The sequence below is a fragment of the Thermomyces dupontii genome, assembly GCF_041956625.1.
Source record: "Thermomyces dupontii strain NRRL 2155 unplaced genomic scaffold VTN31scaffold_11, whole genome shotgun sequence".
Classification (NCBI taxonomy): Eukaryota; Fungi; Ascomycota; class Eurotiomycetes; order Eurotiales; family Trichocomaceae; genus Thermomyces; species Thermomyces dupontii.
The window spans coordinates 331,599-354,553 of NW_027192317.1; the positions used below are offsets into that span (position 1 = coordinate 331,599).

A 22,955-nucleotide genomic window follows, 5' to 3' on the forward strand; every position below is an offset into this window, starting at 1 on the left:
AGCTGTATAAAATAGATTCATCAATGCATTCAAGTCATTGCTCATCACAAGCTGCAACCAAGCTACTGATCCTGGTCGGCGATGGCCTCCGGTCCCATGCCCAACGGCTGCTCCACTATGCCCATGTTTTTGATTTTCTGAATGCTTTGGTTCAGTAAGGGTATCAAAGTGATCATTCATGTGGTGGACTTTATGCGTCCCTGGCTCTAGGTACATTCGGGCGATGATGGCACATCACGGATGTCTTTTACGCCCATATCTTGAAGCCCAAGGGAAAAGGGCGAACTGTTGAGGACGCGGTACTCGGTGGAGCTTGCCCAACCCTGCGGAGGTACTTGTTATCCTACTGTGAAACGGTGATGTGTGGGATGTCCGAACTGTCTGCCCAGGAAGCATCAGCCACCGTACAGTATATATCACAATGGCTGTTAGATGAGGCCAGGAATGTTGGTGAGTTTCAGCCGTTCTGCTCAAGCACGGGGGCCCCAGGATAAAATGCTGAAAATGGTCCTCTGAATCGAGATACCTCATCTCCCAACGCCAGGATTCAATGACTTTCGAGCTAGTCTGCTGTGTATGAGCATATATATGCCGAGCCACTCGCTTGGCTTTTGCACTGTGTTTCCATCTAGGTTGGCATGACCTAGACATGGATGGTTGATGCAATGCTCACGTTGAGAGGTCTTTCATATTCCTTGCGTATTGATCTTTGAATCTCTTTCGCTGTATTTGCATGCATCATATCTGATGGAGAGAGGTCAAGGGGAGAATAGAACTGGGCAAAGAAATTGCAACCCATCAGCCTGGACCCGGTGGAAATCATACGATTGGAAGCTGGAAAGTTCCAACAGCACGTTCTTGAACAGGCCTCGGTCATTACACGATGATTCGTAAAGCTGCGGAAGCCTTCCTTGCTTCAACCGTTGGGAAGACCGATAACCTTCGGTACCTATATGATCAGGAGTAGTTCCGAGGGAAGGCCATGAGTAGGAAGTACTCCAACGCCTTGCGTGCTTTCGAATCAGTCGAAATGTAGCTTTGAAAGGGCTGAGCAGGTTGTGTAAGTGCTACTGCGCTCATGTATTCGACAATGCATAATAGGTCGTTTGTCATTGTGTCACATCCTAGTAACGTAGCAGTCAATTAAGCATGGTAGGCCGTAGGCCCGAGTCAGTCAGCCGATCGCTTGCATGAGTCGAAGTTGGTATCCAGTTCAGCTCTCAGCCTCTGGCAGTGTTATGCCGTGTTCAGGCCCAATTGTTCCGCGGTTAAAGAGTTGATGTCATCAAATTGTGAGCGACATGCGAGAGAGAGAGAGAGTAAGGAAGCAATCACGGAAAACGGAGAACTCACTGAGGATGATCCCCTGCTACGGATTTGCCGAAAGCTTTCCAGTCGAGGTTGTCACAGGCCTCTAGTCCTGAGTCTGTCATTTCACCCTGGCAGTGGCAGCTGGCATATGAAAGATGGCTTGGACCGTTCGATGAAACCAAAGTTCATTCAAGTTTGACAAGATACCGATCGTAAGGCAAATAGATCTACGGAAACTGTGGTCTCGACGGTCGACAATTCGACACATGGACGGAGCTCCTCACTTGACAAGATGATCAACAGTGATCATCATGATGTTCCATAACTGCGCCAATCAAACAGACATGATGCGTGGAAATACGTGCACCCTGGAAGGGAGTTGACCTGTGCCAAATCGAGTTCGTACGAACTTTCTCATCCTGTCTTCTCCCTCCAGACAGTTGGCGATGAAAAATATACGGAGTATGTAGATAAAAGGATGCCTAGATTAATTTCTACCCCAATCGCATGGAAAACCAATCTCGATAGTACTCAACGGAGTAGGATCATACCCTGCTCCGAATGCCTCGCCCAGGAAGCCCGTCAAGCCTAAGACTTATCTCACTATTCAGCAACCAGTCTGAAGGAGGCCCCTTGGGCGTCGGACCTTCGGCTCACGAAGAGGACGAAGGATGGCAAACCTGCTCATCTGCATCGCACCAATAGATTACTAGAAGGCATGGGTATCTGGAACACCGAACACCAGGCAAGAAAGTCTGGTTATAGTTTGCATGGTTCATCGAACGTCAGGCCAGAGTATATTGCGTACTTTGTGTGATAGGCCGACGAGGGGCCGACACTTTGTAACCTCAACTATGCCACGGTCACCACCAGATTAGACTCATCGGTCGAGTGTACGAGTACTCCGTACGGAGTAGAGTGTGCTGAAGTACAAAACATAGGTGAACCCGTTCTCCGAAAGGAGAAGCTCCCAGGGGTCAGGATTCAGAAGGTTAGGCCGCCGTTTGTCGGTGAAGCTGGCGACTATGGAGCTCGCCCGACTCGTGTTGAGTTGTTGCATTCAGGTCCGGTGGTTTAACTATGCTTGGTCCTTCATTTGTCTGCCTGTCTGCGGCCTGGCCATCTGTAAGACAAACAACGCAGCCGTCGCTACCCAGGAATACGATGGGAAGGTGATGATCTCTTCCACTTTGGACGATCAATATTCAGGGGGGGCTTTGCACGATCGAAAAGACTTGCAACTTGAGAATTTCCACCAACATTCAGGAACCTGCATCGGTACGGAGGACGGGGAGAATATTGTACCTTCGCCGTTGGTTAGTCAAGGACTCTCTATTTGTTGGAATGCGGGCCAGAAAGTTGCAACTTGCATATCGGCCTGGCCGACTTCCATTGTTTTCAAGCCCTAACATCACGGTTAGCCACCCTTCTCAAGCTGATGCATTCTGTACGGGACTTCTCCGTTCAGTCTGGAGCATTTGTCCTCCCTACATACGGAGTACTCCGTACAGGATTCTACAACGGTGCAGTCAACTACGAGGGGTGCACCCGGAATAGTCGTCCCCGTTCTCCGTGCTCGTCCTCCCTTTCTTTTGCACGGAATCCGCAGGGTAGCACTGCTATGGATCCAGTGTGTCGTGTACCCTCTGCCTTCGATTTCTTGATCAAGTACGTTAAGGTTGACCCATGACTGGAGTTAGGAGCTGTCCGCCCGATGATTGACATATTCCGCGGAGGCGCAGATTGCCCTTGGCTTTTTCTCAAACAGAGGATAACTAACTCAGTAAAGCTGCAATTCAGTGCCTGCAATAAGTAAGTAACTGAATTGGCGCCTCCGGAGCACACTCGGGGAGCTTGTTGAAGATTGCAACTTCAGAATTCAACTCATCCTCCGATCGATCATCATGAGATCCATGACTCGTCATACTGTGGCCAATTTGGCTCGTTGGGGAAAGTATGACCGGCCATGGATCCAAAACACCGACCAACCTCCAGAGACTTCCTCGATAATTTCAGCGTATTAACCTAACCCGGTATGGGAAATTTCCTTTCTCGCTCGACGTTGCGACTGGCTGCATGATTGGATGGATGAGTTCCAATCGGGTTAGCGTGATGCAAAACCAGTTGTCAGCCTCCCTGGGTCATTGACCTGTCGGCTCCGTGCTGTGTGCTGCGTAATACATAGGTTAACTACAGCCACCCTCTCCCGCCCAGACGCCCCGGATTAATAACTACTGTAGGTCCTCCGTAGTTAGGTAAGGTTTGGTGATTACGAGGCGGGATAGCACCGGCTCAACCGAGATGAATGCTGATGGGACGATGGATCATGTCTCTTCGTTCAGTTCGTTGGATGATGGATCGCTTGCTCCGCAGTTTACTCTGTAGTTACTCGTAGAGTTCTGTTCTTGGACCGTCTCCGGACTCGGGCGCGAAAATTCTTTCATAGGGAGCCCGATAGTTACGTTTGACCAGTTGTTGTTCTGGACTATCAATGATGGAGTTGATCGAATCAGACCGCGCCATGGCTTTCCAGCCACTTCCGAGACAAAACTCGTGTGATGTTGGTTACGACTTGCAACTGGTTCGGACTTTGGTGCTCAGTCTTTTTGTGCCTTGTTCCTGTTGTTGTGACTCTGGGCGGGCGATTTCTGCACTGGGTTTGGATTTGTTGCCTCCAACGGTGCTGATGTCAGTATCAGTGACAGCTTCCGTCGTTCAGGGTTCATTGTACGGAGTCCATACTCGAGTGGATTGGCTCGTAGACACGCCGAATTCGAAGCCACACATCCGACGGACTCGAGGACAAGGTCCGAAAGCGAAAGACTCGGAAAAATCGTTTACGATACGGAGTCAACGACTGGACTGAGTGAACTCTTTTCGAAGTCAGGAACCGAGGCTGTTGTAGGCAGTAGCACCCGTCACCACTATTGGAGGCTACTTTCATTATTGTCATGCATCGAGCTGACTGCATCGAATAGCCTCCTCGTACTTTCTACGGAGTACTCGTATGGACTCGTAGAATATCATCAATAACCGACGGAGTAGCAGTGGCTGCGCTAGGAGTCGAATCCAGGTTCGGTCAATCTCCTGAATTTCGCTGGGACTGTGCAGCTTCTCAGGCATTTGCAGAATGGAACCGGCGGACCCGACCGACTGAGACTCGACAAGGTGGCATGACTGGCGCCTGACTCTGACTCTGAGCCCGCCTTCGCCGTACTCGGCAGTCTCGCTTTTGTCATCTGTCCGTTCTCCATGGTTGTGTGAAGCGAATCTCGGTCGATGCTTTCTGTGGTGGACTTGTTTGTGGTTCTCGTGTGGATCGAGAGCGCCTTTGGCTGACTGGTTCTCTGCAGTGCTGCACAGTGCACAGTGCACAGCCTGCACTCGTGAGAAGACCAAAACAGGTTTAGCGGCATCCTGGTTTTACATCGTGCCCTTTCCTAGCTTCCTTCCTCCGTCACTCCGGTCACGGTCCGAGTCCTAAAGTCTAACTCCTAAGGGATCCGTGCATTCTCTGGTTTTCTTTTCTTCCCTTGCCTGAAACCCATGCGACCATGCCCGGTCGAGCTAGGCTCGCCCGTCATCGTCAGAATCTTAGAATCGCCATGATTCACTAGCCTCGTCAAACCTCTGTGCTGCTCGACGAGTTCATTTTTTTTCTTTTTTTTTTTCCCTGGATGACTGTATGTAAGTACGGAGTACAGTATCCAGATTCCATCTCCACTACGAGTAGGTTACTTGGTGATTGGTTGATCAAGTGTCCCAGACTCCCAGCAACTCCTCGTGGAGCCGTGGCACTCGACTTCGCTTTCAGATTTCAGTTTTTACTTGTTTCCCTTTCTCCGTTGGCGGGGGACTGAGGAGGAATTGCGGATCGGCCAGAAATGCCACGATGGAGCATTCAGCGGTCCAAGAACAATCCACCACAGCGTGACTGGGATACCATTTTCATTTTATGTACTCCGTACTCCGTACTCCATACAAAGAAAAGACCGAAATGGCCAGAGGCCGCAAAGTTTGGATAAAAAAAAAAAACTAACAAAGTGACGAACCGGTAACCAGGATTACAAGTCTGACGCATACCACTCTCCCGAGTCCAGGAGTTCGAGCAGAAGCCGGCAGTCCGGTTCTGTCGTTCTGAACACTGGTTTGTGTTTCTTTGAGTAAACTTTTCGTTACGGTGTTTTTGTCCCATAAGACATGCGCCGAGAGAACTGGAGAGTAATGTAGAGTACGCCCGAGAGAACAGTCACTATACTCAAGGTTGCTCACCTGAACACAGAACCTTGCTGCAAAACCAAGCCGCAGCAGCAAGATGTACTCTGTACTCGTACGTTTAACATTACTGTCTTACTAGGAGAGTGCGAGTGCTGAGTGCTGGAGTCTGACCCTGGCAGGCTTTCCCAGCCATCCGTCCAAAGTCCAAACCGTATTAGTTATTATTGTCCTCGGTACCGGAGACTCATTTGCCAGCAAGAAAATTCAGGATCTGAACGGGTCGGAAACAAAGCCAAACAATCAACCCTCAACAAGAGGTGCCAACTCCCAAACCAAAATGGACCCGGCCCAGTGCCACTGCCCACCCCTCTCTCAAAATATGTAATTTCTCTCCTGCGCCGCTTAGGTTCACCTAAACCTAACCTATCCCGTTTTCCACGGGGCCTCCAGCACACTCTCTCATCTTTGCCTCTCGGCGGATCCTACTCGTAACGATGGTTTGACCCTGGTTCCGGACTCCCAGGCCAAACGCATCGCAACGCCTCGCATCGCATCGCATCGCTCGCTGCCCGCCTGCCCTGCCAGCAGCCGGTGGACCGAACTAATCCCGGAAGGTGGCTCACCTCGGTGACATCGAACTGGTACATACGTAAGTACATACTCGTACAGTACGAGTACGAGTACCGTACATCCATACAGTAACCTCCCCAGCACCATGTCTGGGACGTCAATCTTCCGGCCTTCTTTATTTTCCAGTTCTGACTTCACTCCAACATGATCGTCATCATCATAACGCGCAAAACCATGTTTTCTTTTAATTTCCTTTTTTTTCTTTTTGACGCTCGTGCAGCCACTCATTTAGGTTTCGCTCAACTCTTTTATGGTTTCCATAAGATCCATTCCCATCCCGATGGAGTCTGGATCCGCAACGCCATGTGAATGACGGTGGACTTTGCCGTGCTCTTTTTGTATCTGTATCTACTGTTGTGTCGATTGCTTGAATGTTGGGATCATCATTCCTTTCCTTGAGCCGAGCCTCCTGGCGTGCTGGCTGCCATCATTCATCTTGATCTTCTCTGAATGGAACCGCAGTGCTGTTTCCTGTTGAATTGACACTGCACAACTCCCAGTCTGTAATAACTACTATCATCGGCACCTGCTGCTCTGCATCCCCCTCGACTGCATCCCATGCCTGCGTCGCCCCTTGGCCTGCAACCGGCTCTCTGAGCAGTCTTCCGTGTCCCGGCCTCGACCTCCTCCAGAGTTCCTTTCTCTTTTTCTTTTGCCTTTCTGCCTCGATTCTCTTCTCCCAACCGCACCGCAGCTCACGGCTCGTCGGACCGCCCGTTCTCCTCGTTGCGCTGGATGCGGCAGGAGCGACCTTGCAGCCGGATTCCCATGCCTGCCGTGCCTCGGCCGTCTCTGTCTCCCTTTGCTCCTTTCCTTCCAACGGGACGCTCCTCCCCGAAGACTCTATGTCGGCCTCCTTCCCAGCCGGTTCCCGCCTTCTCGTGCCCGGAGTCGCTCCTGCCTGGTCGGCGGTCCGGCCAGACGGCCTCCCGACGCCGCCCGCTGACATGACCAGTCTGGCTTACAGCAATGCTGCCGCCCTTGACTCATCTTCCACAGCAGAAGGATCGGCTGGGAAGCAGTATGCCCTTCATCACCACCACCACCACCACCACCACCACGCCCAACCGCACCTGCCCTGTCCGCCTCTGGCCAGCAGCAATGCCATGTCCCTCGAGTCCTATTCATCCTCCTCCCGTCAACACCCACCGTCCAGAGCCCAGCAGACAAGGGCGGGCGCCGATGGCAAGGATGCTTCTCGCAACCCTGTAGCTCCTTATCTTCAAATCCCACCTACGATCCGGAGTAGTCAGGGCAATCTCGCTGAGCTTGCCGCTCAGGTAGGAAGGCTCCCGCTCTGATGGGGTTTTGCCAGCATGTAACTGATGCCCGTGACTGTTCTGTGCAGATTGCCTGCTTGTTCTGGTTCGAGGGCATGCAAAAACTCAAGGCCATCGAGGACGGGTTCGTGATTCCCTATTCTCTGGCCTCCGAGGCAGTTCCCACCGCCGATTTCCAGAAATGGGTCACTTCCATACTCTCCACAACCCAGGTCAGCCAGAACGTCGTGCTGCTGGCCTTGCTGTTCATCTATAGGTTGAAAAAGTTCAACCCAACCGTGCGGGGGAAGAAGGGCAGCGAGTATCGCCTGATGACGATCGCGCTCATGATGGGAAACAAGTGTACGTCTGTCCATTGCGATACATGATAACGGAGGCTCGGGCACTAACATGGGTGAAGTTCTCGATGATAATACGTACACCAACAAGACGTGGGCAGAGGTTTCTGGCATAGACGTACAGGATATTCACGTGATGGAGGTCGAATTTCTGAGCAACGTCCGTTACAATCTATTTGTGTCCAAGGAAGAATGGGATCAGTGGCATGTCAAGCTGAGTCGATTCTGTGACTTCGTCGAGAAGGCATCCCGGATGCCGTTCGAACCGGATGTGCCGCCTAAGACCCCCGCCCTGCAGGTGACACCGATCACATCCAGTGCCCCAATGGTGCCATTGTCTCCTGCGTCGAGATTGCCCTCGCCACCTCTTACTGGGAACGTGCAATCGCAGGCAGTGTGGTATCCACCGTTGCGAGCTGCCGTCTCGTACCGGGGGCCGGCCTCCCAGTCGCAGGTGCCAAGTGAGGAGGTGGTCCGGTCATCCCGGAAACGCAGCTGGGACAATGCAGCGGCGGACCTTCCCAGCAAGCGGGTGGCCGTGTCCAATCCCAGCCTCTCGGTGCCCGCATCGACGCTGCCGTCATGCTCCATGCCCTCGGTTCCCGCGCTACCCCCTGTCCCACCACCATCCGTGCCCAATTTGGCGGTGTCCGCCTCTTTGCCCCGGCACAAGGACAACAACTATCAGCAGCCACCTTCGCTAATCGATGTCCCCACTACACTGCCTTCTCAGCCGCCGACACTACCTCAGACCAGAGCGGTATCTACCATGTACAATCCTCCCACCACATGGTCTCAGCCAATGCCAGCTGTGACGTCTGTGGCAGTGTCAGCGCCGCTGACCCAGACATTGGACGTTGGGCAACGTCAAGGTCACTATCCGGTGACGACTTCAGCAGCTGCCATTTCGCCCTCGTCCAGTTTCTCATTTCAAGCGCCTCAGAATCACCTTTCACCATCGGTCGTGCTGGTTGACCGGAATTCGCCGTATCGTCCCGTACGAGCAGTCAATACGCTGCTTATCCCTCCGCCAAACACTTCACTCCATGCGCGGAATCTCCCAGTTGACCAAATGCATTACCAACCTTTGGCTAAATCGGCAGCTGAGCGGCGCAGAGGCGTCCTGCCGTACGTTCATCACGGCGCTTGGCCGCAGGGACCGTTCCCGGAACCGAACTTTCCGAATCCACCGTATTGATACGGTTGACTTTGTTTTTGAATTTCTCTATCAATTTTCTCTTCTTGTACAAACCATTCTAGCGGATTATCGGGTTCTTTTGCGTTGCATGTTCATTCGGGGTGGCGGTTTGGCGTTGGTGTGTTTTCATCCCACAGGCGGGTAGATTTTGCATTGTGCATGGGATGCCCAGCATTGGACGGCGTTTGTGGTGATATGGCGGTTAGATTGTTTGTGTCTTGTTGGATTATGGGTTGGGTGTGTTTGATTAGAGTGATGGCTACTTTGCGAACAGCGATGTGACGGGTCGCTGTTATCGATCATAGAGAATCAGAAATCCGTCTAATGCCTTGTTCAAGACGGCCAACTGGCTTAAATTGTAGGTGTTATGGAATCAAGGTCTTGGCGCCTGGGACGGTTTGAGAGAATGTGACCGATTGAGTTTAGCGTGACAGTTCGGAAAAACTTTTTTGTTTTTCCGGATCTCCAAGATTGTTTCGGGGGACGGCGAAGGTGAAGAACTTCGATGCGGATGGGGAATTGATCAATTGGACGACGCAGAGCGCAAGCAAACATGCCGCCGCGACTTCCTGTCTTGACGGCAACGACGAGACGGTTGTTGCAACCGTCAACAAGTTCAATACCCTCGCCAGTATCGTCGTTTTTGCTGCCGCAGATCCATCAGCAGCACCGGGAACGGCAACAGCAACTCCAGCAGCAGCAACAGCGCCATGCAACCATTCTTGGAAAGTTGTCGGATAACCCGAGCGCATACAATAAGAGGATTCGACGAGGACGGGGTCCGGCCTCGGGAAAGGGTAAAACCGCTGGGCGAGGACACAAGGGTCAGAAGCAGCATGGCAAGGTGCCCGCGGGGTTTACGGGAGGACAGACGCCGGAGTGGGTTGTGCATGGAAAGAGAGGCTTTGAGAATGTGTACGTTTAAACCCCTTCAAAAATCGCACACTAGAAAGGAGGCGAAGGGATGAAAAACGGGATCTATCTATCTAACGATTGAGGAGATAGTTTCTCGCTCGACATCTCCCCCGTGAATCTGGACCGAATCCAGGAGTGGATTGACCAAGGCCGCATCGATCCCACCCGCCCCATCACCGTGAAAGAATTGGCGGAATCCCGCTGCATCCACGGCGTCAAGGATGGCGTGAAGTTGCTTGCCCGCGGCGCGACCAAGACCAACAGCAGCAAGGCGGAGGTTGTCGGCAGCGTGCTGAAGCAGCCCATCCACATCATCGTGTCGCGGGCGTCGGCCGCGGCGATCGCCGCCGTCGAGGCCGCGGGTGGTTCCGTCACGACCCGCTACTACACACGCGCGTCGATCAGGCGGATTCTGCGCCGGGAGACGCATCCGTTTGTTTCGTTGGCGTGGACGGAGAAGAGTGGTTCGGAGGCGATCAATCGCTTTTTGGGCGTGAGCAGCAGCAGCAGCAGCAGTGGTGGTGGTGGTGATGGTAATGGCGAAGCTGGGGAGAATAAAGGGGTGGATGAGGCCCGCATCATGCGGGAACAGGGTTATACCTATCGTCTGCCGGACCCGACGAATCGAAAGGATATCGAGTACTACCGTGATCCGGCGCATCGTGGCTATCTCAGTCATCTTGTCCGGCCTGAGGAAGGTCCCAGTTTGTTCTTCCTGCCGCCGGCGCACAGGAAGTCATCGGCGGGTCAGCGCAAGGAGAAGGAGCTGGCGCCGAACAGGCTTTGGTAGAGGGTCTTTTTTGGGGATTCTTCTCGTCTATTACTGTATGTAACTCTCCGTGTATGAATAGTATGTTTATTCTTCTTTCCTGGAGTAGGAGTTTCTTTTTTTTTTTCTATTATTGCCCTTGAATAGAGAGTACGAGTATACATACATACACTGTCCGGGAAAAACACCTGGCCGGAAACAATCGGATCAAGCACCATTATGAGAGAATCCAGAAAAAAAAAAAAGGCAGAACAACCCATGAACACACATAACAGAGACTTGCCAATATCAAGATTATGTAGAGGTTAGAGAAAAGAAAAAAAAGAAATATTGGGTATCAATCATCAAACATCATCACCATCATCAAGATTTTGGCCTGACGAAGAGATTGTTCGGGTGATCAAACGACGGATTCATCGGATCATCTCGTCGGTCCGTAGTTCTTTAGGCCAATCATTTCGTCGGTGCGAGCCGATATCGGTACAAAAGGTACGGAAAAAAAAAATGAATCGAATCGAAGAGCAAGGAGGAAACTTACCGCCAGGGCGTATCCTCGGGTGCTTTCTCCGGATAATCATTCAACCATGCGCTGTCCAAAATCTGTCGAATCGTCCACCGACGCTTCACATCCATCTCCAGACACCCTCGCATGAGATCGAGTGCGGCCCGGCGGCTGTCGAGGTCGACGCCGGGCGCCAGAACGGCGTTCTGGTCCCAGTCGCCCTTGATGATCCTCGCCTGAATCCGCGGTGCAAACGAGTGCTGGAATGGGCGGGATCCAACCACCGTCGCGTATGCGACGACCCCAAACGCCCATACATCGACCGCCGGATTGATGAGCCCCACGGACGACAGAAGGAGCTCGGGCGATGCATATTCCAGACTCCCCGCCACGCTCGTGCTCGATCCAGACGGCCCAATGGGCCTCGGCGGCGGCCGGTCGGCTGGGTTGTCGTAAGGGTCTAACGGGCCCCCTCCGTTGTCGGTGGTCATCCATTCGGCCATCCCAAAGTCGCAGAGGACAAGGGTGGCCGATTCCGTCCCGTCGTCATTCTTCACCGGGTCCAGGAGGCAGTTCTCCAGCTTGATATCGCGGTGAACCACACGCGCGTCCTCGTGCAGATATCGCAGCGCTGATGCCAACTGGTACGTGTACTTCTTCGCCAACGGCAAGTCCAGCCCGGAGCGTTTCGACTTGATCAGGTCAAACAGTGTGCCCCCGATGGCCAGCCGCGTGAAGCAAAATGTGGCAAACTCCGTCTCGTAGACGGCTTCGAGGGACAGGATGTGCTTATGATGCAGATACCGCCAGATGCGAACTTCATGGTCGAACTCGGCCTGCACCTGATCGTTTTCCCTCTCGCTTTTCCCGGCCACATGCTTCCGGACGATCTTCACCGCCAGGCATTTCGTGCTACCGGATTCGTCGACCTTGTACGCTTCTTTGACGGTGCTGAAGCCCCCGAACCCGATCTGTTTGCCCAGAACATATTCGGTGCCCACCATCTGACCCTCGTCATCCGGCTTCGGCGCCGGTGGTGTCACCTCAGGTGCGCTCCACATCGAGAGGAACATGCTGGCCGGGGACTTGGTACTCGACGCCGTCGATCTGCGCGAGCTCTGCCGCATCGCCCGTTGCAGAGCCCCATTTCTCTCGGGGTTGTAACTTCGCGGCTTGTCGCCCCAGGCACTTACTGCGCCCGCAGACCACAGACTAGGGTCGTCGAGCGAGGTGGCCCTGTGAACAACGGGAGACATGGACAGCGGCGACAGGTACATGAACTTTGCTCCATCTCTGTAGCTTGCTGGTGGCGTTTGGACTTCATCACTAGTCGGCGACATTGTCGACACAGAAGTCAGAGATGTTGGCCGGTCGCCTTCTTGCCTCGCCCACGCGCTGTTGCCGATGTGAAGGGGGTGAGCACATTTCGCCCGCGAATGGAGCGTATCGGCAGCTGGAGATGATCCTGGAGATGTTTCTTCCTGTCGTCCATCATCGGCAGGAGATGGCTCCCATCCCCGCTGCGACTCCATATGCCGCAGAGCCGACCGTCGCACTGGAGCCCGGCCCCATGCCGCACCGCCGTCGTCAGCGCGAGTGACTGCGTCCTGGAACTCCGAGGGCGCTCCATCGTGCTGGGGGCTGATTGCAAACTCCGATGGTGGTGACGACCGTTCATCGCGCAGGAAGCTCTCAAACGGAGAAGGATCCTCCGGCTTGTGGGAATAACTGATAGGCGCTGCCTCGGTGCCCAGAATCTGCAGATCATCCGGACGGGGCACCGAGATGGGGGGCGTTTCCGTATGAAGTTCCTTGATTACGCTGCTCTCATCGTCGCCACCCCGTGCGATCTGTTCCTCAACTCCCCCAACCTCGAGCTTGTGATGACGAAGATACTCGCCATGGTCGCGAATTCTGGCGGGAGAGATCCCACGAGAAAAGTTCGTGTCGATCCTCAAACCTTTGACGGGTTCTCGTTCAGGAAAAGCCATTCCCTCCGCGCGAGGGGTGGTGGAATCCAGATGTGCGCGCTGCCGAGAACTTCGATTGTCGGAGGACCATTACCAGATGCCTTGAGCCACCGTCGCCGGCTCCGCGGGTTGATCGAGCTTTTGGATCGAGTCGCGCAGGAACCCAGCCGGAGAAGGGAACAGGAAGACGAAGAAGAAGGCGATCGCGAAGGCAGACGTCAACGGGGAGTGAGGAAGAAAAGCGTGTAACCGAGAGGGAAGAATGTGGTGGACCAGAGAGATATATGTATGATTGGATATCTGGGAAATAACTGGGGAATGCCGTTTCGATCCCACAGTCGCTGCCAGCCAACAATGTCTGCACGCACGCACGCACGCAGCACTCCTCTCGGCGCAGCTCGAGCCGCAGTAACGAGCACTTGGACGGGAGGTGGCGAGGCGACGAAAAATTGAAGAGGGGGCCATCCTTTCCGTCTTGGTCCGATCCAGCATCCGGTTTCGTGGTTTGAGGGTTCGGAGAATCGATTTTTTCGGCGGCTATCGCATCACATGAATAAATTTCGTTACTTATCGAAATTTCCTTATCTACCCCCCTTGTCATTGGCTGCTGCTCAGCCTCTCTGCGTAGTCAGCTCTGATCACGGGATCCAGCTGCGGTGAGCCTGCCCAGCCCGCTTAGCGCGCGGCTATCGCGGCTGTCTCAAATCCCGCCCGTATGTACTCCGTAGTAGCGCGCCCCCAATCTAATGCCCCCTTTTCTGACCCCTTGTGGGAAAAAGGGATCTCCGCTGTTTGTGAATTTACGTGTCAATTCATCAGCCCCGGGCAACGCTCGACCCTCCAATCTCCATGCAGGCCTTGCTTTCTCCGTAACGGTAGTACAGCGTACTGACCGTCTTTCATTCGTTTCATTGCCCTGCCGTTACTTGTTGCCCTTCCGTATTGATTTTCGTTTCGAAGAGGACCCGGCCCCCCTTACAGGAGATACCCGCGCGCCATTCTTCACTGCATGTCTCTTCAATACCAATCCTGATTTTAGAAATTAGCTCCCTCTGGCGGGAAGCTGTCGATTGTGCGTTCGATTCGACATCGCCGTCGTCCTCGTACCTCTCTTTGTTGCTGTCGCGCTGGACCGCTTTGTCCACATGATTGTGACTGAGCCCGCTGCAATCTGCCTGTCCCCGGTTCTGGATTTGCTCGGGCAATTGCAACCATGACGAGACCACAGATCGTCAGGGCTGATACCATTGACCTCCAAGACCACTCCGCCCCTTCAGCTCAGAATCACAGGCATCTGCAGCAACTGGGGGCCGGCCGGCCGGCCCCCCATCAGGAGCAGGCGCTGCGCAGAGCAGAGGAGGAGGCCCGCGAGGAGCTGTCCAACAGTCCTCGGGTGTCCCTGGATCGTTTCGACCTCGACGAGAACACCGCTCGGATAAACATTGCACTGGATGGAGCAGGGGATTCCATGGCAGACATGTCAGGATCCCATCATGACTACACGGATTACCAAGTGAACGAGGAGTCTGGGGTGGAAGGTGCTGCGGGAGACGGGGTGGACGATGATTTGTTGGATGATGACCTGATGGACAAGATTTCCTCTTCTCCGTCCATCGATGATGGTCCGTTTGACCGCAACTTTGGCGATGGAGCACGCACTAACAGGGAGCAGAGGACATTGACTTCGAGTTCGTGTACGCGCTGCATACGTTTGTCGCCACGGTCGAAGGGCAAGCCAATGCTACAAAGGGAGACACCATGGTTCTTCTGGATGATAGCAACAGCTACTGGTGGCTTGTGAGGATCGTCAGGGATGGCAGCATCGGTACGTCGGGGCCTTTTACACTGCAGTGCAATGGCTAATGCCGGTGCAGGGTATTTGCCTGCCGAGCACATTGAGACACCGACCGAGCGCTTAGCGCGGTTGAACAAACACCGTAATATAGATGTAAGTTGATCTGGGCCCCCGATTACCCTATGGGTTCTGTATGCTAAATTGAACTAGCTCACCGCGACTATGCTTGGAGACAACCCCGAGAAATCGAAGAATCCGCTGAAAAAGGCAATGCGACGGAGGAACGCGAAGACCGTGACCTTCTCCGCTCCCACCTACTTTGAAGCCTCCGACGTCGACTATTCAACGGAGGAAGAGCAAGAGGGCGACAATGCTGCCGAGTCTGAAGCCGTTGGCCAATCTGAAGAGAATGAGAACGCCAATGATATCCAGGACGAAGACATGGTCGTCGAGCCACTTCGACCTAAGCCGAAAGAGAAGACAGTAAACGAACCGGAGCCTGTGGCCAATGACACGCAATCAGAGCGCCCCAGCCTGGAGAGTTCTGAACCTAGCAATGACACACCCGAGAAACCAGGTGAGTTTTTTCTGTGGCGTTCTATCACGTTCTGATGCTGATATCGTACAGCCGAGCATGTCAGTCGCTCGAGGAATGGGACCTTAAGGAATACAGACTCTTTCTTCAAGGACGATTCTGTGGAAACCAAGAAGATTTCCCTGACACCGAACCTCCTCCGGGACGACGTGGACACGAACGTCAACTCGGAGTCGAGCCGCGCAAGCCTTGAATCCCTCGACAAGGTTCCATCGGGAGAGAAGAGCAAGCGCAAAGACAAGAAAACGGGCATGTTTAGTGGTCTTTTCAAGCGAAAAGACAAGAAAGGAAAAGGTGCAGAAGAGGACTCTATCTCAGAAGACGCAGAGAAATCGTCCTTAGAGTCGATGCGTGGTTCCCCGCAGCATAAAGGGTCTTTGGAATCGTTGCAGGAGGGTCGCAATGCCAAGTCTGGCCCTCTCAAGCAGCCAGGCAAGCTGCAGAAACAGCCACCTCCCGACTTGTCTCAGCAGAGACATACCCCTCAGGATTTGTCAAGTCCAGCCTCTTCTCCTGTCAAGGAGGAGTTTGGTTCGTCAATTCGACGAGTCGTGTCTCCACCAGCAGAAGGCGCCGTTGCGCCTCTCAATGTGCGGTCTCAGCAACCGACGCCCGAGCATGGTGCGCCTGAAGAGAAAGACCGACGTGGTAGTGACACATCGTCTCTCTCAAAGCGTGGTTCACCAACGGCACGATCTCCCTCGAAACTGGACGATATTGCGGAAGAGGAGGAAGTCATTCGACCCTCGTCAGACCAGGCACGGTCTGGGGCACCTCATTCGGACACTCAGCGCTGGAGTCCGCCACGAGACGAACCTCGGCCAGAGTCTCCTATCAATGTGCATCATACACCAGTTGAGGGGAGCACACAGCCTCCGGGTCTGGTACTCGACACGTCGTCCCAAGAAGACCGCTCCATCTCTTCGTCTTCTCCGTCACCATCACCCGAAATCGCCAGTGCCGATGCTAAAGGGGATGGAACGACCCCCGTTTCGACCGAGTCGTCAGGCGCGACCTCTACATGGAGCGATGCAAGTCTTCGATCGTGGCTGGACGACGAGAACAACGATATCCGCGATCTCGTCATCATCGTGCACGACAAGTCCAATGTGCAGCCGGCTGGTCCTGATCATCCCATCACTGGGAGTCTCTTCAAAGAGGAAAGCCGACGGCTTAAGGAGATGTCGGGACGACTGGACGAGATGCTGGCAGCCTGGGTCGGGCGCAAGATGGAACGCCGGCAGGCTAAATAGGATATTGCAGACGTCCGAGACGAGTTTGGTGTGACGAATGCATGATGGGCCATTGCCCATCGTTGACGACTACTATACGTTGCATTCCTTTTTTTTTTTTTTCTTCCATTTTATCTATATCCATGGCCTGACTGGCCATTACCGCTCCCTTTTTTTTTACGCTTTTTAGTTTTCATGTACCAGCCTCATTTCGATGTGTCGTTGCTCCAGACGAGCTTTTTTTTCCTTCGTCTCTGTTGATTCAGCGGACCTTTTTCTTCATGTCCTTTGATATGGCAGGGCCCTTTTGTTTTTGTGTTTTTATTGGCCATTGTTGAGGGTTGACTCGGTCTTGCTGGTTTAGCGTTGTTATCGTTCAAAAAATATACCCAGAATTGCTGTAGACGTTCAGCATCATACCCGGATTTCATTCTCTTCCAGTGAAGACTACTCTGTAGGTGGGATTGATCCCAATACCAAAAAAAAAAAGAAAAAAAAAAACCTTGTAATCAGTGTATATTCCGTAGTCATGAGCGTGATATCAAGTCTTTCTATGAAAACTCGCGTAGTTTATTGCTGCCATCAAGCCTTCACTCATGTCTCTTTGCCCAGTCCCGATACCAATCCAAACACGCCGCATTCGCCACACTCGCGGCGGTCTTGATCTGCAAACCGCAGAGAATCTGCTTCACCGCGTTTTCGACCTTCTTCCCGTTGGCCGTGACGGGGATCTCGGGACAGGCGTCAATGATGCCGGGGACGTGGCGGGCACTCAGCTCCGTACGGATAGCGGCCTTGATCCTCGCCACGAGATCCTCGGAGATGGTCGTGGGTGTGGGATCCCCAGCGAGCTTGACAAAGAGCACGACGGTCTCGTCAGTGTCGATCCCTTCGCGCCGCCGACCGATGCACAGCGAGTCCTCGATCTCACTGGCAAAGTGCTTCAGGATGACGTTGTAGATCTCGGCGCTGCCGAACCGGACGCCCGCGGGTTTTAGCACGCCGTCGCTGCGGCCGAGCATCACCAGGCCGCCCGTGTGCGGGTTGACGCGCACGTAGTCGCCGTGGTGCCAGGTGGAGGGGCCGAAGGTGTCGAAATAGCTCTTGCGGTATTTCTCGGCGCCGACGGGGCCGGGCGGCCAGAACATGACGGGCTGGGCGGGGAAGGGCTTCGTGCAGACGAGATCGCCCGGCTCGCCTGTGTCGGTGATGTCCTTGCCGGAGTAGTCGTAGGAGGCTACGGCCATGCCCAGACCGCGGCATTGGATCTCGCCGCGGTACACGGGTAGAATGGGGCAGCAGGCCCCAAAGAGCGAGATGATGTCCGTGCCGCCGGTGATGGAGCCCAGCATCACGTCCGGGTGGAACGAGGAGTAGACGTACTCAAACGTCGAGGGGGCCAGCGGTGCGGCCGTGCTGAAGATGGCGCGCAGCGTGCGCAGCGTCACGGGACGGTGCGGATGCTGTCGCGGGTTAAGGCCGGCCTGCTCGATCATCGAGAGGTATTTGGCCGATGTGCCGAACTGCGTGATGCCCAGCTCGTCGATCAGTCGCGCCATCGCCATCTCGCCCTTCCCGCCCTCGGCATCGAACGGGCGGAAGGGGCTGCCGTCGTAGACTACGATCGTGGCGCCGCTGGCAAGTCCGGACACTAGCCAGTGCCACATCATCCATGTGGTCGTGGTGTAGTAGAAAAGCCGATCTCCCGGCCGGATGTCGCAGTGCAGTACATGCTCTTTCTTATGTTGCAGGAGCGTTCCAAGGGCGCCATGCACGATCGGCTTGGGAGCTCCCGTCGTCCCGGACGAGTAGAGGATGTACACGGGGTGGTCGGGGTCCAAATATTCGAACTGCAGGGGAGCAGATTGGTCTTGAACCCGGCCCGTGAAATCGGCCAGGAACAATGCTTGTCCGTTCTTCGGCGACACACGGGACAGGTCGACCTCGACGGAGGCGATCGAAGGAATGATCACGACGTACTCTAGACATGGAAGCTCGGCGACGATCTCTTCCACCTTTGGACCCGTGCTATGGACCTTGTCGTTGTAAAGAGAGGCGTTGTCAGCGAACAGCACCTTGGGCTCGACCTGTCGCAGGCGTTCCAGCACCGCATGCACGCCCGTGTCCGGCGAGATGCCTGTCCAGAGCGCCCCGTTCGAGGTTGCGGCCAGCATCGCAACCACGGCATCCGCATGGTTTCCAATAAACCCCGCAACCCGGTCGCCCACGCGCACACCGCTCTCCCTCAACGCATTGGCGCACTGCCGCACCTTTTCTCGCAGTTCTTTCCATGTTACAAATTGCCGCGATTCCTCCGTGGCCGTGATAACGGCGACGGCGTCGTCGGCCGGGTTGCTCGCTGGAAATAATAGGTTTTCGGCGAAATTGAGCCGCGCTCCTTCAAAAAACTTGGGTTTCGGAAACAGGTCCTTGCTGCTGGGGTCCAGCACCTGTTGCATGTTTCCCATTAGCTGTATATCCATGCGACGCACGTCGCTACACTACCTACTTACTTTCGAATAGGGCTGCTTTGCCCTGACGCCCGTGTAGTGCCAGACCTCTTCCCAGAACGTTGCAGACTCGGACACACTCCATTGCCAGAGATCGTGGTATGTATCCAGGTTCAAGCCGTACTTTTTGTTGATTTGCGTCTTGAAGTGATGGATCTGTGTCCTCTCTAGCGACGACGGCCGCCACAATTCCTTCGGCTCCGTCGACCCGTTCGGTAGTGCGGACATTGTTCAATGCTCTACACAGCTCGAAGGAATAGTACTGATATCAGGATTGCAGTCCCAGTCAGGATTGCTGAAGCTACATGTAGTACTCCGTGATACTGTTCTCCTAGTACTCTTAGTCTTGTGCCAGTCGGAGAACTTTCCGAAGGTTAATCGTCATAACCGAGGGGACGGCTTTCTAGGCGAATCGACCCAACGACGTTGCCGCCAGCGCTTCGGACTTCTCTCATCAGAGTCTGCTCGGGCTTGGGTGGAGAGCCTCCATCGCGTTCCGCAGGTCTGTTGGTTGCATTCAAGAACCCGGCCGTTTGCAGCAAAGACAAACACTTTCGAATCAGGAAATCCTGATCAATTAACGTAATACGAGCAGGTCACATGCTTCGGCATCAACTGACAGCCGGGGCCGAATGATTTGTTGGGAACTTTCAAGCCGGAGAATATTACTTCTATGGCTCGCGGATTTGATGGGTTTGACCATTCAGAGAGCGTCCGTCCCTTGACTGGAGGTGTGTTTCGGTGACTGCTGCAAAATTTTCCCCTTGTCACAAAACAAAGTTAGGTTAGCCATAGGTCCGGTACGGTCAATCTCGAGGGCTTTCGAGAGGTTCGCTTGGTGACGTAGTGGTAATTACAGTACCGGTTATATGACATGGGATACCGTAATCATCTCAGCATCCCGCGCATTGATGAAACGATTTCGTCGTATGTAAGATTCATTTGGTAATTTTTGTATCGTCGTTTCCTGTCACGCCTTAGTGCACGTCGCGGTCCTCCCAAGTTCTCCATCCCATCTGCTTGGACATATCTCGTCCGTCTCCTCTCTTTCTCGCTCCTCGTCCCTAAACCTATCTCCTTCGGTGTGCTCGCTTGAGTTGAGGTGTGGAGGATTGCCCACCCTGTCAGCGTGCTTGACCACCGGTCGGGCGTTCCCCGTGAGCAGCCGATTCAACCGGTGTGCATCGATCTTATCCTGCAGGTCGATGATCTAGAGGTATGCGCTTCTTTGTCGCTCAATTCTTGACTTCAGGCCCCCCCAAACTGGAATTGGCCTACATAATCGGCATTGTGACGCTGTGATACCTTTCATCTGTAAATCTGGGCCTTGGGATGCCAATGGCAGTCGCCAAAGCTGACAGTCCAATTTTATCAGGCGTGATTTGCGGCCGATCCGTTCAGGTTTCAATCGGCGTGAAGAAGAGCCGGAGAAAGAAGGGTCACGACGCGATCGCTCGGTTCGGTCGCGGCCCTGGATGACTGCCTCGGCCGCCTGACCCCGAATCTGGCCAAGATCTTGCGATGCCTCGGATACCCACAAACAACCTCTCCTCCAACAACGCCTCTCCTACGAATCTCCCCGCTTCCGAGAAGAGCGGTGTGCCGATCAAAAACCAAACCGCCAAGTCCAACCGCCTGAGCCAGATTTTCTCGGCCTCGCCCAAGTCCAAGCAAGAGGCCCCGACCGCTCAAGCCGCCTCACGATCGTCGACTTCCTCTGCCAGCGGAGCGCAGCCCGCCGCCGGCTCGGCCTCGCTGTCGTCGCCCATGCCTTCGCTGTCGACAAGCACAGCCGATAGCCAGAACATGGACGCATCGCAAGAGACGCCCTCGCAGCCTCCAGATCCTGAGGAGGCGCGGCGCGTGGCCCGACAGCATGCGCAATTCGCTCCCATCAGTCATCCGAGCCACCGATACTCGAGTCGTCACCATGGCGGTCCTTTTCCGGACCCTGTTATGGACGAGCCACCGTATTATTACCTTCTTACGACTTACATTAGTTATTTAATCTTGATCGCCTTTGGCCATGTTCGTGATTTCTTTGGGAAACGGTTCAAAGAGGAGAATTATCGGCATCTCAAGCCCCGGAATGGCTACGGTGCCTTGAACAGCGACTTTGACAATTTCTACGTTCGCCGACTGAAGCTACGGATCAATGACTGCTTCGAACGCCCGGTCACCGGGGTCCCCGGCCGATACATCACGTTGATCGACCGGGCGACAGATGATTACAATCGGCATTTTTACTTCACTGGGACAACGACGGACACGCTGAACATGAGCTCCTACAATTACCTCGGATTTGCCCAGTCGGAAGGGCCGTGTGCCGATGCCGTAGAAGAGAATATCCGCAAGTATGGGATTAGCACCGTCAGCACACGGGCTGATGCAGGGACGACCGATCTCCACGTTGAGGTTGAAGACCTTATTGCCAAATTCGTGGGTAAGGAGGCCGCTATGGTGTTCTCCATGGGCTTCGGCACCAATGCGAACATTTTCCCGGCCCTGGTCGGCAAGGGGTGCCTGATCATCTCGGATGAGCTCAACCACGCGTCGATCCGGTTCGGTGCACGTCTGTCTGGTGCGACAATCGGCGCTTTCAAGCACAACGATATGAAGTCGCTGGAAGAAAAGCTCCGGGAAGCAATCTCGCAGGGCCAGCCGCGCACGCACCGCCCGTGGAAGAAGATCTTGGTCGTTGTGGAGGGCCTGTACTCGATGGAGGGCTCGATGTGCAACCTTCCTGGGATCATTGCCCTGAAGAAGAAGTACAAGTTTCATCTCTTCATTGACGAGGCACACTCCATCGGCGCGGTTGGGCCGCGGGGCCGAGGAGTGTGCGACTACTTCGGCATCGACACTTCCGAGGTGGACATCCTGATGGGCACGCTGACCAAGTCGTTTGGTGCCAACGGAGGTTACATCGCAGCCGACAAAGCAATGATTGACAAGCTGCGGGCGATCAACGCAGGTGTCCTCTTTGGCGAGGCACCGACGCCTCCGATTCTGACGCAGATCATGACCTCCCTGAAAATCATCACCGGCGAGCTGTGCCCGGGCCAGGGCGAGGAGCGGCTTCAGCGTCTGGCGTTCAACTCGCGATACCTGCGGCTTGGGCTGAAGCGGCTTGGGTTCATCGTATACGGGCACGACGACTCGCCCATCATCCCGCTGCTGCTGTACAACCCGGCCAAGATGCCAGCGTTCTCACACGAGATGCTCAAGCGTAAGATCTCGGTCGTCATCGTCGGGTACCCTGCGACACCGCTCGTGTCTTCGCGGGCCCGGTTCTGCGTGTCGGCAGCCCACAACAAGGAAGACCTAGATCGGTTGCTCACTGCATGCGACGAGATCGGCAACGTGCTGCAACTCAAGTTCTCGACCGGCATCGCCGGCGGCGGTCTGCCGCCACCTCCCGAGAACGCAACGCCCGAGATGGAGAAGGAGTGGTACCGACAACAACGAGAGCGCGGCGTGAAGATCACACCTCCGCGCTGGAAGCTCGAGGATGTGATCCGCCGTGGTGCGCATGATGCCAAGCTGCCGTTGATGTAGTCAATGATGCTACCTGCTTTTCTGCCATTGTCCTCCTGAATGTATAGCAATAACCAATAAGTTGGGGATGGGGGACTATGTCTGTGTCTGTGTCATGGGTCATTGTGGTATAAGAAGTCACTGTACCAAGGCCAATA

At 54.3% G+C, this 22,955-nt stretch overlaps 7 protein-coding genes across 7 annotated transcripts; 5 read left to right on the forward strand and 2 right to left on the reverse strand.

Moving 5' to 3' along the window:
* Positions 1-5,866: 5,866 nt before the first annotated feature.
* Positions 5,867-6,160, forward strand: VTN31DRAFT_2200 (uncharacterized protein; the record flags this gene model as incomplete). Its single annotated transcript, XM_069402343.1, has 2 exons — positions 5,867-5,910; positions 5,980-6,160. The coding sequence occupies 2 exons, from the start codon at positions 5,867-5,869 to the stop codon at positions 6,158-6,160; spliced, it is 225 nt and encodes a 74-aa protein (XP_069257296.1).
* An 844-nt stretch (positions 6,161-7,004) lies between these two features.
* Positions 7,005-8,975, forward strand: VTN31DRAFT_2201 (uncharacterized protein; the record flags this gene model as incomplete). The annotated part of the gene is made up of 3 exons (XM_069402344.1): positions 7,005-7,439; positions 7,508-7,781; positions 7,840-8,975. The coding sequence occupies 3 exons, from the start codon at positions 7,005-7,007 to the stop codon at positions 8,973-8,975; spliced, it is 1,845 nt and encodes a 614-aa protein (XP_069257297.1).
* Positions 8,976-9,528: 553 nt separating this feature from the next.
* VTN31DRAFT_2202 (mitochondrial 54S ribosomal protein uL15m) lies at positions 9,529-10,680 on the forward strand (the record flags this gene model as incomplete). The annotated part of the gene is made up of 2 exons (XM_069402345.1): positions 9,529-9,890; positions 9,981-10,680. 2 exons carry the CDS (start codon positions 9,529-9,531, stop codon positions 10,678-10,680), a joined length of 1,062 nt encoding a protein of 353 aa, XP_069257298.1.
* A 513-nt stretch (positions 10,681-11,193) lies between these two features.
* Positions 11,194-13,152, reverse strand: VTN31DRAFT_2203 (uncharacterized protein; the record flags this gene model as incomplete). Its single annotated transcript, XM_069402346.1, has 1 exon — positions 11,194-13,152. The coding sequence occupies one exon, from the start codon at positions 13,150-13,152 to the stop codon at positions 11,194-11,196; it is 1,959 nt and encodes a 652-aa protein (XP_069257299.1).
* A 1,192-nt stretch (positions 13,153-14,344) lies between these two features.
* Positions 14,345-16,774, forward strand: VTN31DRAFT_2204 (uncharacterized protein; the record flags this gene model as incomplete). The annotated part of the gene is made up of 5 exons (XM_069402347.1): positions 14,345-14,753; positions 14,804-14,956; positions 15,006-15,079; positions 15,137-15,503; positions 15,555-16,774. 5 exons carry the CDS (start codon positions 14,345-14,347, stop codon positions 16,772-16,774), a joined length of 2,223 nt encoding a protein of 740 aa, XP_069257300.1.
* A 569-nt stretch (positions 16,775-17,343) lies between these two features.
* VTN31DRAFT_2205 (uncharacterized protein) lies at positions 17,344-19,491 on the reverse strand (the record flags this gene model as incomplete). The annotated part of the gene is made up of 2 exons (XM_069402348.1): positions 17,344-19,203; positions 19,267-19,491. The coding sequence occupies 2 exons, from the start codon at positions 19,489-19,491 to the stop codon at positions 17,344-17,346; spliced, it is 2,085 nt and encodes a 694-aa protein (XP_069257301.1).
* A 1,293-nt stretch (positions 19,492-20,784) lies between these two features.
* VTN31DRAFT_2206 (uncharacterized protein) lies at positions 20,785-22,818 on the forward strand (the record flags this gene model as incomplete). The annotated part of the gene is made up of 1 exon (XM_069402349.1): positions 20,785-22,818. The coding sequence occupies one exon, from the start codon at positions 20,785-20,787 to the stop codon at positions 22,816-22,818; it is 2,034 nt and encodes a 677-aa protein (XP_069257302.1).
* Between the last annotated feature and the right edge of the window lie 137 nt (positions 22,819-22,955).